A 17,565-nucleotide genomic window follows, 5' to 3' on the forward strand; every position below is an offset into this window, starting at 1 on the left:
TCTAAGTTAGAACCTTCCATTTTCATTTTTGCCCTTCCCAAATTACAATATTATCCTTGTCTTAAAACAAGAGTTGGAAAATATAAGGGCTAAAAATTTTATACGTTTTAGAACAAAATTCAATGAAAATATACTTAGGAATTAATGAAAATATATTCTGCCACTTGCTAAGGTAGTTGGCCATCATGGGATTTGAAACTATTTCCTCTCAATTTATCCTAGTTCCTTTCTACCAATGAGCCACTCATGATGGTTAATTAATTGTGTTTTTGAAAATAAATTATCGAATACCTCAGTAAATGTAGTCTTTCCACTATTTCCTCCAAAGTCAAAACTCATTTATTCGTACTCGACCAATTAATCATATCAACTCTAAAACTATATTCCATCGGTCAATTACGGGTTAAAACATTTATTTATGATCAAGAAGTCGTAAATCTCCACCACACATGTTGTACTAAAAAAAATTCTATTCTATTGAATCTTAGTTGAAATTAAAAGATCTCGAGTCACATCCCAACTATTCTATTTTGTAGAAAAGAATATTAAGTCTATATAAACTAATACACTTAGTAGGATTATAGGATTATAGATTCAAATGTAAATACATTGAAGATTTTTTTCTTCCCTTATCCTTGTATCCGTCACTTGGGAAATTATTGGGCCACCATTAATTGGAAAAAAAAAAAAAGTGTTCATCTTCCACACCTACACATATCCATTACTTGCATGGTCCCTTACCATATAGGGTTCCCCACCATGTCTTTTTCAACTTCCACACCTTCCCTAAAATTTGATCCTTTAGTTCTCAAATTAATTTTGCTTTGCAACTATTTGTAGTTAGCAATAAGTGATTAGTACAAGTCACAACACCTACTTATCATCCAACGCTCATGATCTCGATAAACTTTTTTTTGGTGTCGACATCTTAACGCTTGTATTAAATGCTTATGTTTTGCTTTCTCAGATAAAGTTCGTAGTTACACATACTTCAAGAAGATAATCGGAATATGGGTTCTCTAACTTGTAGGAGGCCAAAAATTGTCGATCTTACCTAACAATGGTCTCACTCGGACTTCTTGTAGTTGAGCTCTTCTTTAGTTTCTTCCGTTATGCACATCTACAAATTTATTTTACCATTCTTTACCATTGAAAATGGGCCAAAAAGAGAGAATATAGGTGTAAATACTACTTTAGTTTATATTCTTTCACCTTTTGGTTGATTTAGGTTTTTATACTTTCAAAATGTTCTCTTATTCTCTGTATTTTCAAATTTTGTTCATTTTAGTCATGTACTTTCAAAACGTCTGTTTTAGTCCATGTACTTTTTTCGTCTCTATTTGCAACATTTTAATGCAAATCTTATATACAATGAAAACTATTTAATACAAATTTAGGATTGTATTTCAAGAAATTTAGTGAGTAAAGTGTTATGCTAAAATTGTTATCAAAATAAAAGAGATAAAAATGAAAATGAAAAGACCAAAAAGATCTATTTTTAAAAGTACAAGGACAAAAACAAAGGTAGACCTTCAGGTTTCTGTAGCGCGAGCCAACTTTGCGCTTTGACCTGGATGACATTTTATATCAGGTACCCATGTTCCTATACGTATATCAATGAATGGTATGCAATTTCCTATTTTCGAATTTAGATCAAGTATCTCGTATCTAGTTCTAGGAGGGCGTGGCCAAGAAGCAACCAGCTGACTGTCCCCTTCTATTAAGCCTTTCTTCGCTACAGAGACAAACACGAAGAAAAATTGATGATATAATCACCAAAATAAACGTTTTAAAAGTAAAACACCTCGATAATGTTTAAAGTAAAGTGGGTGGGGAGGGCAAATAAAGATTTTAGGGAAGGGGATAGGTTTGTAGTTGAAAGGAAACGAAAGGGGTATTTTGGGTAAACTAGAAAGAAATGTCACCGTCCAAAGCTGCAATTTGGTACCAACTCCGCCGGTTTAGGGTGGTTGGTGGAAGCCGCCCTACTAAAAACGCGGGCTCCCCACGCCGCTTGCGGCGGTGGGACCCTACAAAAACTTTTATGTCAAAAAGTCATTTTCCTCCCCACAGAATTAAATGACTTTTTTTTTCTTTTTTTTCCAAAAGAAACTATTTTTCAAAAATATCAAACATTCTTTAAATTTCTTTTTTCCCATCTTACAATTATTAATTTCGCAATCACTTAAATCATATTGGTCTATTTAGAATGCTCGATTGATACAATTTAATTGATTATATATAAGTTGATTGATGTTTTATTTATAACTTTGATATCTGGTGGGTGGAGAAGGGTGGTGGTTGCTGGTATAAATTTTCTAGCCATGTTCCTCACAAGTCCTTCTCTATCTTTACCGATATTTTTTTCAAACATTTCATGCTAAGCTCTTTGATTCTATCTTGCACTTTTTCATGTTTCACTATCACTCACGACTGGCATATGTATGAGTCTAGCACCTTCATTTATGTCGTGATCGACCTCTTAGAAATTTGGTCCAAAGTGAGTAGTTGCTTTTTTAGTGCTTCTTGACTTTACTTCAATGTAGTCTTTTTCTAATACCCCATCCTTGATAACTCTGGTTTTTTGCCAAAGGTAACTTTTGAGAAGGTAAAAAATTTATTATTTGCTGAACTATGTTCGAATTAGCTAAGTATATAAACCATTATAATATACATATTTGTACCTTTCATGATAATGTAGATGTAGATAAGATATGGATAGAAATAGAGTTCATAAAAAAATTATTTTTTATTTATTTTATTTTTGACAAAGACAATTAGGAAGAAGAAAATGAAATGGAAAAAAAACAAATAATAGAAGAAGATTAGAAAGAGTAGGAAAAAAGTGGGGGTATTGACTATTGATTGTGTGGAAGAAAATAAGTGGTTATTTTTATTTTTATTTTGTTTTTATTTTTTTAGTGATGGATGGTGAAAATCATTAATGGGAAAATTGCCAAATGGTCCTTAATTCTCTCCTCTCCATAATATCTTTTTTGTTTCTTCCCTCCATTTAATTTTTAGTGCCCTCTTCTCCCATGGTAGTGTTGTTTTCTTATTCATATTAAATTTTAAATTTTATTTTTAGTGAGTGAATAAAGAAAAAAAAATATCTAGAGTGAGTTTTTAAATCATAATGGTCAAATATATGTTGTGTATCTTATCTTCTATGAAGTTGACTAAAGTTGGAACCCCACACGTAGAGTAAAACATCCTTTTGTCATTTAACCATTTTTTTTAATCATTTAACACAAATCTTAATATATGTTTTCAAATTTCGTCGTTTCAATCAAGGTTTTAAATGTCGATATCAATGGAAATATCAAGGTCCCAATTTCATGGAAATATCGATAAAATGTCGACGTCGATGAATATTTATGTAAAAGTTAGAAAAATTAAAAAATCGTAAAAAATATTTATGTTAACAAATAAATATTTTCCCATTTCTAAATTAGTTAAAAATAATTAATACTAATATTAGTTATATATATTAGTGACATTTGGTTGATATCTTTCATATTTTGTTGATTTTCTTGTATTACGATGGAAATGTTGATTCACCCCTCATTTTGATGTCGAACTTATAGAAACATGGATATGTGGATGGAAATGTCGACATGTTGATTGATATTTAGAATCGTGATTTCAATACTCGTCAGCTAAATTTGAAAAAAAAATTGTCTAGGTAATGTTTCAACAAAATTACATTTTTGATAAACAAATAGAATGAGATTAAAAAGGACCAAATAAAATTCAAACTTGTATAAAGAAGAACACCTAAAAGTTAGATTTATGAAAAGTTAGAGTATTGGATGGGAATCATGGGATATGCAAAGCAAATGGGGTAGGTGGAACTTTTTGCCAATGGTATTAGAAAAAAATAAAACATGGTAGAATAAACAATGTTTAACTGTTCAACTCAAACTAATAAAAGAAATATAATTTTTTATATAATTTAATTTAAAAAATTAGCCCACTAAAACAAAAATCCAAGTACCCAACTGCTGAGATGTTTATCAATCAGCACCTACCTACCTATTTACCTATCTATCTATATCTATCTTTTACTAATCATCATTAAATTTTGATAAGTAAAAGAGAAAATATAGAAAAATAGATATTTTTACTATTTTTGCTGTTAAATCTTTATTAATGTTCAGCGCAAAAATTGTTGCTGACACGTAAGCATCTTAGTAAAACATATTAAAAAAATATACCAACTTTTGGACAGTTTTTTCACATTGCTTTCAACATTAAAAAAAAAAAAAGTTGGGATATTTCTTTCAAACTTTGGCCTTCGAGTTTCTTAGAACTTTCTTTCACATAAATTAAAATATTTTAATCTATGATTTGATTTCCCCTTTTTGACTCTCTTTCTTGTGCCCACGTTTTCTTTTTTAATATATTGAGAGTAGATTTGACATGACTCTCAAGACAGAGAAATATAGTTTAAACTAATTAAAATATTTTTAAAATTGTTTTATTTAAACATGCATTTAAAAATTTATTAGGATGTGTTTGAGAGTGATTTTTTAATAGGGTTAAAATCAATTTTGTCATTACCAAAACCACTTTTCAATCCACAAATTAAAATTTTAATTTAGAAAAGTTAAAATCACTTTAAATTGATTTTTAAGGTATCACATGCATGGTGATGTTAGAAAATCAATTATTTAAATTTTTTTTTTAAATTACTCCCAAATACAACCTAAATTTACGAAGAAATATTAAATTTAAGGCTCATTTATAACATTATTGTTTTTTGTTTTTTTTTAATAAATAAAAATAGGATTGTATTCGTAAACGTTCCTGGTTTCTTATTCTTTCTTTTTTATTTAAAATATAATATATATATATTTATTTGGTAAACCATTTTCTACTTCATGCTCTCTAAAATTCGAAATTAAAAGAAATAAAATTTTTTATGAAAGTTAATTTTCAGTCCAGAATGATAAAATAATGCTTTTATTTGCTTAAAAAAAAGTGAAAATAAGAAACTTACTTTTATTGTAACGTTTCTTACAAATTAGAAACGAGAAACACGAATAATTAACAAACGTTTATAATTTCTAAAAAAATTATAAAACAAAACACGTTTCTTAACTTATTTTTTTCTCGTTTCCAATTTGTTTTAAAATATAAATAAAAATATTATTTATCATTCTTGAATTAAGAGATACTGTGAGTCATAAAATTATAGTTTTCTTTATTTTCTTTATTAAAAAAGAGGAAACATGAACAATATTTTTTTTTTCTAAACATGCATATGATGCATTGAAATTTTACTTCCAAATTTCAATTTCTTCCAAACAAATAGGAGCGTCGCACAACCTCTTGGTTGGACGTATATGTCAATTACCGATTAGCTATACTTGCTTTGACAGTTTATTAGAATATTTCAAAGCTTATGAAATAAAAGTAAATTTAATGATAAAAGTTAAGGTTAACTTACAAGTTTATTAGTTCTTAAACTTTAAAGAAATGTCTAATAGCGCTCTGAAATTTCAATTTTGTATCAATACATCACTAAATTTTAAAAAGTATCTAATAGTTCCATAAACTATCAATTTTGTATTTAATAAGTCATGAAATTTCAATTTTGTATCTTATTATCTTTCATCTATTCAACCTTTTTTAAAAATCCACATGTTTATAGACAAAAAAATTGAAAGTTCAATATTCTATTAGACATAAAATTTAAATTTATGTCTAATAAATTCGTTAATTTTTAAAATGGTGATATGAGACAAAAAAAAAATTGAAAGTTCAATTATGTATTAGATATTTTTAAAGTTGGGAGGCCTAAAATTTTGTGAATTAAAAATGTAATTTACGTAAAAATAAATATAACTCGTAAAAAGCCTAAGAACTTTTAAAATGGTACTAGGCCCATATAATGAGGCCCACCAAAGCCGAAAAGCTTAAATTATTCATGGAAGCCCAGCCCAACTACAATATTACAATGTTGATGTAATCGTTAGACATATGGAATTAGAAAAAAAATTTCTCGGACTAAACTTTATTTATTTTGCAAGTCAAGTTAAAAAGAAAAAAAAAATTGTTTTCAAAAATTCGTTTTTTAAAAGTTGACCGACCATACTTTTTAAAATGCGAAAATTATCCAAAATCTTTTATGTATTTTAAAATATATGACCTGTTTTTTTGTTTTTTTAATTTTTAAATATAGTAAAATTTTTTATTTATATTAATAATATATCAGTAGTATATTAGATGTATATCACATACATATTGCAAGTATATCAGACACTTATATCAATAGTATATGAGATTACATACATGATATATTACAGATATATTATAGATGTATATCATTCGGGTAAAGCTATCATTTTAAAATTGGACCTCCATTTTGTTTTGCTTTTTAAAATGTGTTATATTAAAAAAAATCAAATGTGGTTGTTATTTTACTAATTTTACTAAATATTTTTGACATATTTGCACCTGCCTCGTTTAAAATCAACGAGATTATCACTGATAAAAGTTTAAGTTAAATATAAAATTGATTTGAGAATCACTAAATTTCATATTATGTTAAGAAATACTAAAAATTTTTATTTTTAAATTGGTCGACTGTTTTGATCAATAGTTCGATTCAGTCTGGTCGGAAGTTGGTAGGTTCGAATAGCTCGATTTAGGTGTTGGGTGCATAATACCTACACAAGAGAGTAGAGTAGATACTCCGATGCTAAGCCAATTTCTATGACTTAAATGAGAAGCTGAACTAAAAAATAATGCAGTCCCTTGTCTATGGGTGTATGAATATTGTCTGACAAGGAGTTGGAGAGTTGGTATACCACACCATAGGTGGTCAGGGATAGGTACATCTAACCGCTGGTCACTCGCTCGTATTATTGAGGGCTTTCGATCATGGCTTCTATAGGAATTGTTTGGTCGTTCCGTTTCGACCTTCAGAACTAGGATAGCTCTGATTTCTTTCTCCTCTGTGACACGTGGTTGGTCCTCATCATTTCTCTCCCAACACAGTATGATAAATTATACTAATTAATAGCACATTCTTGATACTTCCTCAAATAAACTTTAAAATCAATAATAGAAATTTAATATTTAGATAAGATAGTCATTTTCACTTTAAATTTATTTGATTCTTTCCTCTATTTTTTGTTTTTATTTTATCTAAAACGAAAAGAAGAGGTAAACTGGATATTTTGGTCTTTTTGACTTACAGCCAAATGGTGGAGTTTCCATAGGCACACTCTCCAGTCTCCGCTCTGCTTTCCATTTTCCCTTTCCCCAATCGCTTGGTTCTGCTTCTTCGTCTGTGTTTTCCGATCGATTCCTCGCCGGAAAACTTCATCCAATGGCCGGCAAGAGCAGAGTTCTCGTCGTCGGAAGCACCGGCTATATCGGTAAATTTATCGTGGAGGCGAGCGCTAAAGCCGGTCATCCGACCTACGCTCTCGTCCGAGATTCAGCTCTCTCCGATCCGGCCAAGTCTCAGATTATTCAGAGATTCAACAGCTTCGGAGTCACTATTGTCTCTGTAATACTGCAACTAATTACTCAATCCTTTTCATTGCTTTTCTGTTTGGCGCCTTCCGATAAATTAGAGGACAATATCCTATCCTTTTTCAGTTTTGCGTTTACTTCTCCTGCTCTAATTTCCAGAAAATATTGTATTAGTCAATATTTTACTTGTTTTTGGTTTCGATTTTCGTTTCTATCGGATTTCTCTCGGAATGAGAAAGAACTGCAGGAACGGAAATGCGCACTGGCAGTAGACGAACAGATTGCGTTTCGATAACTGATTGTTGAGCACTTACTTGCAGGGCGACCTGTTCGACCGCGAGAGTCTGGTGAATGCGATAAAGCAGGTGGATGTGGTGATATCGACGGTCGGTCTTAACCAGTTAGGCGATCAAGATAAGCTCATTTACGCCATTAAAGAAGCTGGAAATGTCAAGGTCACGAAAACATTTGCTTCAGTTTTTATAACTATTTATTTCGTTTACAGGATGAAATGGGATTTTGATGTCTACTATACTATCTTAATTGATCAAAATTTTAACCAACATTTCCTAATCATTTGAAACTTCAACTCTCTTTAAAATCCATGTTTAATCATTTTATGAAAACTTTGTATTCTAGTCAGGAGACTGGAACCAAGATGCCTAACAAGTCAAAGAATTAAGTGACTAGAATTCATCTTTCACTTGAAAGGGGAAACAAAAGAAATATAACCCAACAAAAGAAACAGGGGAAAAATTATGATTGTCACCATTTTAAGCATTTTTGTTCTTCTTCTCAAGTTTTGTAACTACGACCTTTTCATGTTCATGAACAACTGGAAAGTCTTCTTATAGCTCCGACCGGGCGGGGGACCACTCTTTCCCCAGCCCTTCAGTTGTTTTATTTGCCTTTTGTGATTAATTCACATTCAGGTTTCAAGAGATTGATTCAATGAGATGAGATGGAAATCTTACAAAATGGCTGAAATGTTGGTGGAAACAAATTTTGTTTGGTTGGTGCAGAGATTTTTGCCTTCAGAGTTTGGGTACGATGTAGAGAATAATGTTCATGGAGTTGGGCCAGTGAAGTCAATTTTTGAGGCAAAGGTTCGAGTTCGCCGAGCTGTGGAGGCTGAGGGAATCCCCTACACCTATGTATGGTCTTACTATTTTAATGGGTTTTGTCTTCCCAGTCTGGCTCAGCATGGGGCCTCTGCTCCACCCAGAGACAAGGTTATTATCAAGGGGGATGGAAATCCCAAGGGTAACTCCTTCACTCTTTATATTTTCTTCGGGCTAAATATATTTTAGAGAATCCTTCGTGTTCTTTGTCTTTGTTGTTTAAAAAGTTTCAATTTAGTCCCTTGTGTCTTAACATTTTTCTAATTTAATTTGTGTAAATGTTAAAATTAATTCACGATGAACCTATATGATATAATAATATTTAGTGAGTTGATGGAAAATTTAGAGAAGAAAAAGTTGAAAGATGAATGTTTCTAATTTTCCCTCTAGATTTTTAAGAAATTGATGAGCCTTTTTTCTTTTTTAAATTTCCACCAATTCACTAGGGTATTATTGCCACGTAAGTTTGTCCAATTTTAACATTCACCGTGATGGTGAACTAAATTAAAAAAAATTTAAATACAGGAACTAAATTACAACTCTTTAAATATTAAGAAATCAATTGAAAAGCACCCCAACATTAGGGTCTAAACATATATTTAGCATTTTTTATACGAACATGGGGTTTGAAAAACTTGAGAATTAAAAAAGGTTCGTCAATCCAACCCTTTTTTATTTTTTTCCCTTTTTGCAATGAGATTGAGTTATAAATTTGTTTAGGTTAGTTTCATCGTTGAATGAATTTCTCCCAAAATCAAGGACAAATTTATTAATGAAAAAAAAAATCCTTTTTTACTGTTTATTTATTAAGTTTCCACTCAATAATTTTTTTACAAAATATATATATATATATTTTGAATGATTATTTTCTAATTTAATGTGAAAATACAAGTAAAAATATCCTTGAAGTATGTCAAAGCGAGCTTAGCTCAGCGGCGGTAATTGACATATACTTCAAACATGACATATAGTTCAAACTTAACATGTTGTACTTAAAAAAAAAAGAAAAATCCTTGAAGTATTATCATTTTTAATTTCTTTTTAAGTAAAAGATTGAGTAATTGAAACTAGATTGTGCAAGTGCGAACTAAGACAATGAGTTTTTGTTGGTTTCCATTTTGGATTGCTTTGGTTTTTTCTATTAGCTAGTACTATAATATCCAAGTGGGTTTTCTGGTAAATGTCTGCATCTAAGACGATGATTTTTTATTGGTTTCCATTTTGTTAATTTTCAGTAATTTTCAACAAGGAAGAAGATATTGCCTCCTACACTATCAGGGCTATGGATGACCCAAGAACTTTGAACAAAATTGTCTACATCAAGCCCCCTGAAAATGTCTTCTCCTTGAACGAACTCGTTGCCCTCTGGGAAACAAAAATTGGGAAAACCCTCCAGAAAATCTACATATCAGAGGACCAATTGCTGAAGAACATCCAAGGTTAGAACACAAAATTAATCATTTTTTATATTTTATTTGAGTCTTAGATGGGAGTTCTTGAGGTTAGCGGAGTGAACCATGAGCATAATGCAAGGAGTGAGACCTTATTAAAAAAATACATTTCTATTTTGACTCTTGTAATAGTTTGATTCTTATATAAAAGAAAAAATGTTTTATCATAACTAAATCATACTAATGAATATATAATTAAATCACTTTTGATTTTGACAGGAGATGGAAGTCAATCAAATTTCATCCCTTGGCCCATATTTCATGCATAATCTATTCTTCGCATAAGATTTTAACGAAAATTTTAATTCAAAAGCTTCATTATTACGTTGATAAAAGTATAAGGGCTAAATCATCGTAGTAAATAGACGTATTAGGGGTAAACCGGAGAAACATTTTTAATATAGTTAAGATTTTAAAGAAAACTGTATATATAAAAAGTAGATTAACTTTTAGTTGGTTTATTGTGCAGAGGATCCAGAGAATTTGATGCTGGCTTTTGAATACTCAATTTTTGTGAAGGGAGATCATAGCAACCGTGAAATAGAAGCATCAGTTGGATTGGAAGCTACAGAGCTGTATCCAGATATTGAATACACCACTGTGGATGAATATCTCAATCAGTTTGTTTAGGTATTTTCTTCTCTCTCTCTACCACTTTACAAATACGTACCTCCCTGATCCAATGGTATATAGGTATATATTTTTGTACCAACCCGAGCCTAGCTTGACTGAATAAGGTATGTATTTTTTATCAAAAGTTCGTGCATTCGAACTTCACTCTCATGTATTGTTGTACCAAGAAGAAATATGTATATATTTTGTGTACATACAAGAGTTATTGTGGAACTATATTGGGGGAGGGAGCTTTTTTTCATGTTTAAATACTACCTTAAAAACAAGAGTTGTTTTCAGATTCGTTTTTTTTTTTTCAAACCATCCCTAGTTGACCTAGTTATCATTGGGATGATGAAAAAAATAAAGCTAGCTTACAAAAATGAATTCAAAACATGGTGCAATAATTTAAAATCTTATGAATTTTCTTACCAACACGAGAATAGCTCATCGGTAAAGACACATGTGTTCATATTATAAATTTAAATCTCCACCCTCTATATTTGTTTTATTATTATACTTAGAAAATTTAAGAATAGACACAGCCTATAAAAGTTTAAGAATTTACTAAAAATTATTTTAAAAAATAAATATTCAATAGACACAATTCTATTGGACCAAACTTATAATAATAATAATAAATTCCAAAGGATAGATTTGTAAAAAATGTAAAATTCAAAATATTTCCAAATACTTAAAAAAATTATTTAAATAAAAAAGAAATTAAATAATCATATGAAAGACCCTCAAGTGATACTCTTCCAAAAGAGTTTTTCTAGTCAAGTTAGAGGAATTAAAAAAAAAAAAAAAGTACTTTAGAGGTGATAATAAAGATTAGATTGTATAGAAAGTGTCAAAGATCAATTTTTAATCATATGATATTTTGTATCTATTTCGAACTGTCTCATTGAAAATCTTTGAACATGAAAATTTTTAAAATTTGATATATATTTACGGTCAAATGGTAAAAATCATCTCTAAAGTATAATTATTGTTACAATTACACTTCAAACTTTCAATAATAAAAAGTAAATTCTTAAATTTTTAAAAGTGAAAAAAAGTCCGCCCATAAAATATGATGACTCTCAAACATTAAATTGTTATAATTACAACTCATAAACTTACTTGAATGTAAAAAATAATAATAATAATAATAAATTGCACCCTAAATTCCGATTTAAAAAAATTAAACTTTTGATAAAGGAAAAGTTCTTAAAAAAAAAAAAGTAAATTACACAAACCACCCCTTACTAGTTATTATAATTACACTTTCAATTATAAAAAATTAAGCCCTCAAGATGGATGAAAAAATCAGACATCTAAACTCTAACTAATAAAATTAAACTCTAAAACTTTTCTATGCCATAAAATTATACCCTCAAAATTTTTAATTTTTAGAATTAAACCCTAAAATTTTAAAAAAAATTGTCTTAAAATATATATCGTCTTCGTTGACCCCGAATTTCAGTGTGCGATCCGCCCCCTTTCAGCAGTGTCGACAACCACTGGTGAAGATTTAAAACTCTCCACAGTTTCTTCATTTATTTTTCAGTATTCGAATAAGATCGACTCCCTGCAACAAACACTCACTATTTAAGACACCTAAAAAAGTTCCATCTTTTACTTTAAATTCTAAATTACTGGAAAACTTCGGGCAGGTCTTGAGGGTTGAGGGTTGGGAAGGTTAGGAGTATTGCGTGTCCCATTTTTTATCTCCTCCACAACACTCGCCGGAACTCCATGGTTGACCAGTTGGAAGAAACCCCATTTCTCAGATGCTTCTCCTACTCTCTCCACCATGTCTCTCTACGTTTCGACGGATCACTGTCATGCTTCTCAGATGCAATTTTTTTTTGAAAATTTTAGTGTTTAATTTTAACAATTAAAAGTTTTGAAGGTATATTTTTATTAGGAAAGTTTAAGGGTTTAATTTTATTAGTCAGGTGTCAAATTTTTTCATTTATCAAAAATTGAGGGTTTAATTTTTATTTGAGGGTGTAATTGTAACAACTATCATATTTTAGGGGTGGTTTGTGTAATTTACCAAAAAAAAATTACTTCGAATGAGGGGTGGTCCAGTTCAGTTGCGGAACCATTGTTGGTGGGAGCAGCGACGGAGGGGAAGGGGAAGAAGGTAGATTTCTAGATTCTTTTCGGGTCATTTCATCAAGTAAGTTCCAAAATTTATATATTATTTACATCATTCATTAATCTACTTTTTAGCCTTTATGTTAATTTACTTTTTAAAATTATTTTAGAAAATCTTTAAAAATTTTAAAGATAAAGTGGATTCATATGACAAATCAAATTAGAAGGTCATAAATTCATAACAAAATTGTCAAAGTGAGCATCAGCGATAATTGGCATATATGTTCAATCGATTCCCGCCACGGTATGTTGTACTAAAAAAATCATAACAAAATTTAAACCTAAGTTTTACAATTCATTCTAATTTATTTACCTTTTCAAACCCCATAAAGCAATAAAGCAATGTCTTGCAAAGGAATATGCACATGGCCCATTAACGTAGCCCAAGTTTGGGAAATAGTTCTATTATTGCTCTATGATTCCCACTAATTGTATCATTTAATTACTGAAAACAACTAAATAACATCATTGATTAAAAAAAACATAAGGTGAAACCAAAGGTAATATGTAGCTCTCTTGCCTTGAGACATGAGTGTTCGGGCCTCGAACACGGCTAATCTTCAAGGAAGACTTTAATTTGCTGGCAAAATATTCGTTTATAATCAGCAAAACGCCACTTGTGTTGACAGATGATCTACTGAAAGCAAGTAGAAAATCTATTAAATAATCGCTAAACATCAACTCAGACTAAGTACTAACTTAAACTTTGGAGTGTACGTGGTCGAGCAACCACACCAATGTAAGGTTCTATCTGTAGGTACCCAGTTCTTCTCCTCAGCTCGCTTGCTAATATGTCACACTTGGTCCTCAATCATGCATCAAAAGATGAGACTTCGAGCCTTAACAATATTTAAAAAAGACCCTGACAAATATCTCGACCAACTAAACTACGTTGAACCCGTTACCAATCCCCACAATTTCAACAGTTAAAAAAGCACAATGAGATATAACCTCTCAACCCTTTGGTAAAATAGGTAGAGAAGAAGAAGATGATGAATTATATAGTGGCAGCTTTAAGTGGAAGACACAATGGACATAAAGTAGAGGTATAAAATCATCAAATTCTCCTCTGTAAAAAGCAGTGAGATTCCTTCTCCAATTCACCTCTCCATAATGGTGTTTTTTTGTTTTTGTTGGTGGGGGTGAAATATGCAATTATATGTAAAAAAATTTTGAAGTTTAATTGGGAGAAGAAGTTGACCACTATACCCACACCCTCTTTATTGTGCATAAAAAGCAAGCAAAGGCAATGTTTTCTAGGCCCACCCCTTTGTGGGTAAAATGGCATCTATTTCATTTTCAATTTTTAGGTCAAATTTTATGTTTTTTTTTTCACCAAAAGGGTGATTCTCTTTCCCAACACCTTAAAAAGAAAGCCCATCAAAAAATTTGAGGCAGCTAGCCCATAATTTGAACCACTTTGAAGCTTTAATCATTTGATGTGTTCCACTTTTTTGTATCCTAGGGTTTCTCTCTCTTGGATTTGGGACTTTTGTGTGTATCCTTTAAAAACCCTTTTATACCCAAATTGTACAAGTATCTAAATCATCCGTCCCCCCGCCACCATCGTAGATGGCTGATTGGTCCATAAGTTAAATCGAGGGATTTTGAGTTCGAATCTCGTGATGGTCACCTGCTTTAGAATAAATTTCTATGTGTTTTCTCACTACAAATGTTGTAGGATCATGTGGCCTTAAGCGAGCCTAACTTATGGAAGATAAGGTGGTGCTCGCTTTCTCTCAGCTATAAGTGGCTTATTTATGTAGTGGTCGTCAGCATTTCTATGTGTCCCTCCTTGTTCACTGACTTAAGAATCTAAAAGTGACCTTTGGATGTTGTCATGTCCCTCCTTGCTCACCAACTTAAGAATCTAAAAGTGACATTTGGATGTTGTTGTGACGCTTTGGTTATGAAGGTTGCCAAGGTCTAGGTTTATGGATGAATTCAATCAACGAAAGTCCCTCAAATTCAATCGATATCAACAACGTATCGTAACCGGTTAGACTTGGTTGATTTTGTAGGAAAAGAAAGTAGGTTTCGGGTGGTGCGCGGAACGGCGACTTCAATAACAAATATACTATTATTCAACGTAACAAGATGAGAGTGCAAGATCTTGTTCCATAGAAAGTATTTGTAGAATTATTGTCCCAGCCAAATAGTTACTTATTTTTTTTTTTTTAGGGATGAAGGATCGAACTTACAACTTCTTAGTTGGAGATATATGTCAATTACCGCTGAGCTATGCTCGTTTTAACAGATAGTTACTTATCTTAAATATGTCACATATACCAATTTTATTATATTTAATCAATATAAGAGCTGTAATGATTGGATATTTGGAAACTTTTTCAAACCTAGAGTCAGGACTTGCAAAATTAGCTAATCTCACCCATTTTTACCTACCCAAGTAAATCTATGTCTTATTATTTACTATTATCTACATAATCACATAAACTTCATAGGATTTACTCTATTTTATAATCTATCATATGATTATACCCAAAAAATCTATCAAGTTATTCAAAATCTTGTTGAAAATCATTCTTTAGAGGAAAGAAGTTTTGATGAGTGGCATAATGATTGTACCAAATGATAATACCTTTTAGCACCATATGGGAAATTAATTTGTAAGCATATTATAGAAGCTCTATATTTGGGTTTTTGTTGCATAATCTTAAGAAATAATGGATCATTATAGCACATAGGACATAAAACTATAGGCATGCCAATGCCAATATATTTCCTTTCCCTTTTGGCATGTTATGGTTTATAATTAGTAGCTTTGTTTTTTTGTTTCTTAATAGCTTGACAATGATGCTTTGGAAAGATGAAAGAGGTTGCTCTTTTGGGGTCCAAAAAATATATCACCAAAATCCAATCACTTTCATACCCCCTTTTTTTTTTTTTTCTTTTTGGTCTTTGTCTACTACAATACACAACAAAATAGAATTCAAAGTCCAAAGTTTGGCTATTTTGATATGTGTAAAGATATTGTGTAGATTTCTTTAGTTGATTAATTTCATCATGGGGATTTTTTTACCCTTTTTTGATATATCTTAATTGAAAGCTAGCATCAAATATAATGACTCTTGTGGCAGGAACTACCACGTGTCAATATTAGAGATCATCAACTGTCAAGATGATCAAAGAGGAGAATATAGGAAGATTACATTCTACAAATGAAAGTTACTTTAGCTCGGTAAACTGATGTCGAGCTACGCTATATTCTACATATCGACCGACCTATGCAAGGTATCGCCTCTGTAAATAGAGTGCCTCACATCTCATATAAGGTAAACAAAATATATTCTCTCTCGAATATAGATCGACTTGTAAACTAACTAGAACGTTTGAGTGTTAACTCTTCTTTCGTACTTCGGTGCATGTAGTTCGAGCTTCGCGAATTCAAACTTGATCATTTTTACGGTCAAACAACTCTAAAAGTAGAGTGTACTTTACAAGTATCTACACTATGTTCAACGTACTTATAATTTCAATTATGTATAATAGCTTTTGTTTGAATTTAGAGGTCATTTACAAAATGGTTTCATGTTTTTTTCTAATGATAAAAGTGTAGGGATAATTTATTAGGTATAGAACTGATTTGAGAACGTATTCTATTTGACTAAACTCCTTTTTGTAAATATACATATATTTCCTTTCAACTAATACCAACATTTTATTATTTGACGTATTCATTAACAACTACACTACTTTTTGTGTCACGAAAAATTAAAAAGACATGGACTCTATCTAGCTAGCTTTGCGACGACGAGTTTCATCCGTTAGACAAGTTCAAATATTTCATTCAAGAGAATTAAAACCTTACCCTAAAATGACCCAAATATGGTCTAAACAAAATTGAACCATGTCTCCCCTCTCCCCCTTTGTGGCTAATGGGATGCAAATGGGCAAACTTGAAGCCACTCAATTAGCACTAAAATGGGCAGCAAATGCAACAGCATAAAACACAATAATGAGAATTGTGAAGAGAATGTTTTGGAAGGGAATTCAATGAGGTGTAGAACTTAAGCCACAAAATTAAAGGGAAGTGGAAACAATAATTAATTAGAAAACACACAAGAATATATGATGAGTTTTTGGTTGGGAGGGTAGTGATAATTAATCTTATAGAGTTAAATAAACTTTGAAAAAAAAAGAAGAAGAAGAAGAAACTTGAGAGAAGAGAGGCAAAATGGCAGAGAATATACAGAAGAAAAGGCAGTTTGTTTTGTTTTGTGTTTTGTGGGTGTCTCCCAAAATCCAATCACCATGTTCTTTCATTTCTTACACTTTGTTTGGTTTGGGTTTCAAATTTGTTGCTTCAATACTACTGTGGTCCCTATCTTGGTTTATTTTGATGTTGAATTCTCTGTTTAAACTTCTGTATTTTAAATTTTTTTCGATCAAAATTTTTGCTTCACAGTTAGAGACGGCAAAAGAACCCACAGATACCTGACCTAGTTTGGGCGGGAAATCCCGATTTGATCAGGATGGGGTCAAACAGGAGATCCTAATTGGGTTCTCCGACGGGTATTTAATATTTTTTTTATATATAATCATATTAATATATATTAATTTTAATAAATACTTTTAATTGTATTTAATTGAAATTTACAATATTCCATAAAATAAAAAAATTTATATTTTTTAAATAATGAAAATATTAATAAATATTTCTAAATAAATAAATATATATATATATATATGTATGTCGGGGACTGGTTCCCTGCGGGGAACCCATC

At 30.9% G+C, this 17,565-nt stretch overlaps 1 protein-coding gene across 1 annotated transcript; it reads left to right on the plus strand.

The window, feature by feature from the left end:
- Positions 1–7,177: 7,177 nt before the first annotated feature.
- Positions 7,178–10,892, plus strand: LOC111007550 (phenylcoumaran benzylic ether reductase Pyrc5). Its single transcript, XM_022279949.2, has 5 exons — positions 7,178–7,522; positions 7,809–7,943; positions 8,511–8,751; positions 9,845–10,048; positions 10,530–10,892. Exons 1-5 carry the CDS (start codon positions 7,340–7,342, stop codon positions 10,688–10,690), a joined length of 924 nt encoding a protein of 307 aa, XP_022135641.1. The 5' UTR covers positions 7,178–7,339; the 3' UTR covers positions 10,691–10,892.
- The last annotated feature ends 6,673 nt before the right edge of the window (positions 10,893–17,565 follow it).

Source organism: Momordica charantia, assembly GCF_013281855.1.
Source record: "Momordica charantia cultivar OHB3-1 chromosome 4 unlocalized genomic scaffold, Mcharantia_2.0 BLBB01000004.1, whole genome shotgun sequence".
NCBI classification, from domain to species: Eukaryota; Viridiplantae; Streptophyta; class Magnoliopsida; order Cucurbitales; family Cucurbitaceae; genus Momordica; species Momordica charantia.

Coding starts and splice junctions, on each gene's coding strand:
- LOC111007550 (XM_022279949.2), top strand. CDS start 7,340: ATGGCCGGCAAGAGCAGAGTTCTCGTCGTCGGAAGCACCGGCTATATC. Junction 7,523..7,808: donor TCGGAGTCACTATTGTCTCT/GTAATACTGCAA, acceptor ACTTACTTGCAG/GGCGACCTGTTCGACCGCGA. Junction 7,944..8,510: donor AAGAAGCTGGAAATGTCAAG/GTCACGAAAACA, acceptor TGGTTGGTGCAG/AGATTTTTGCCTTCAGAGTT.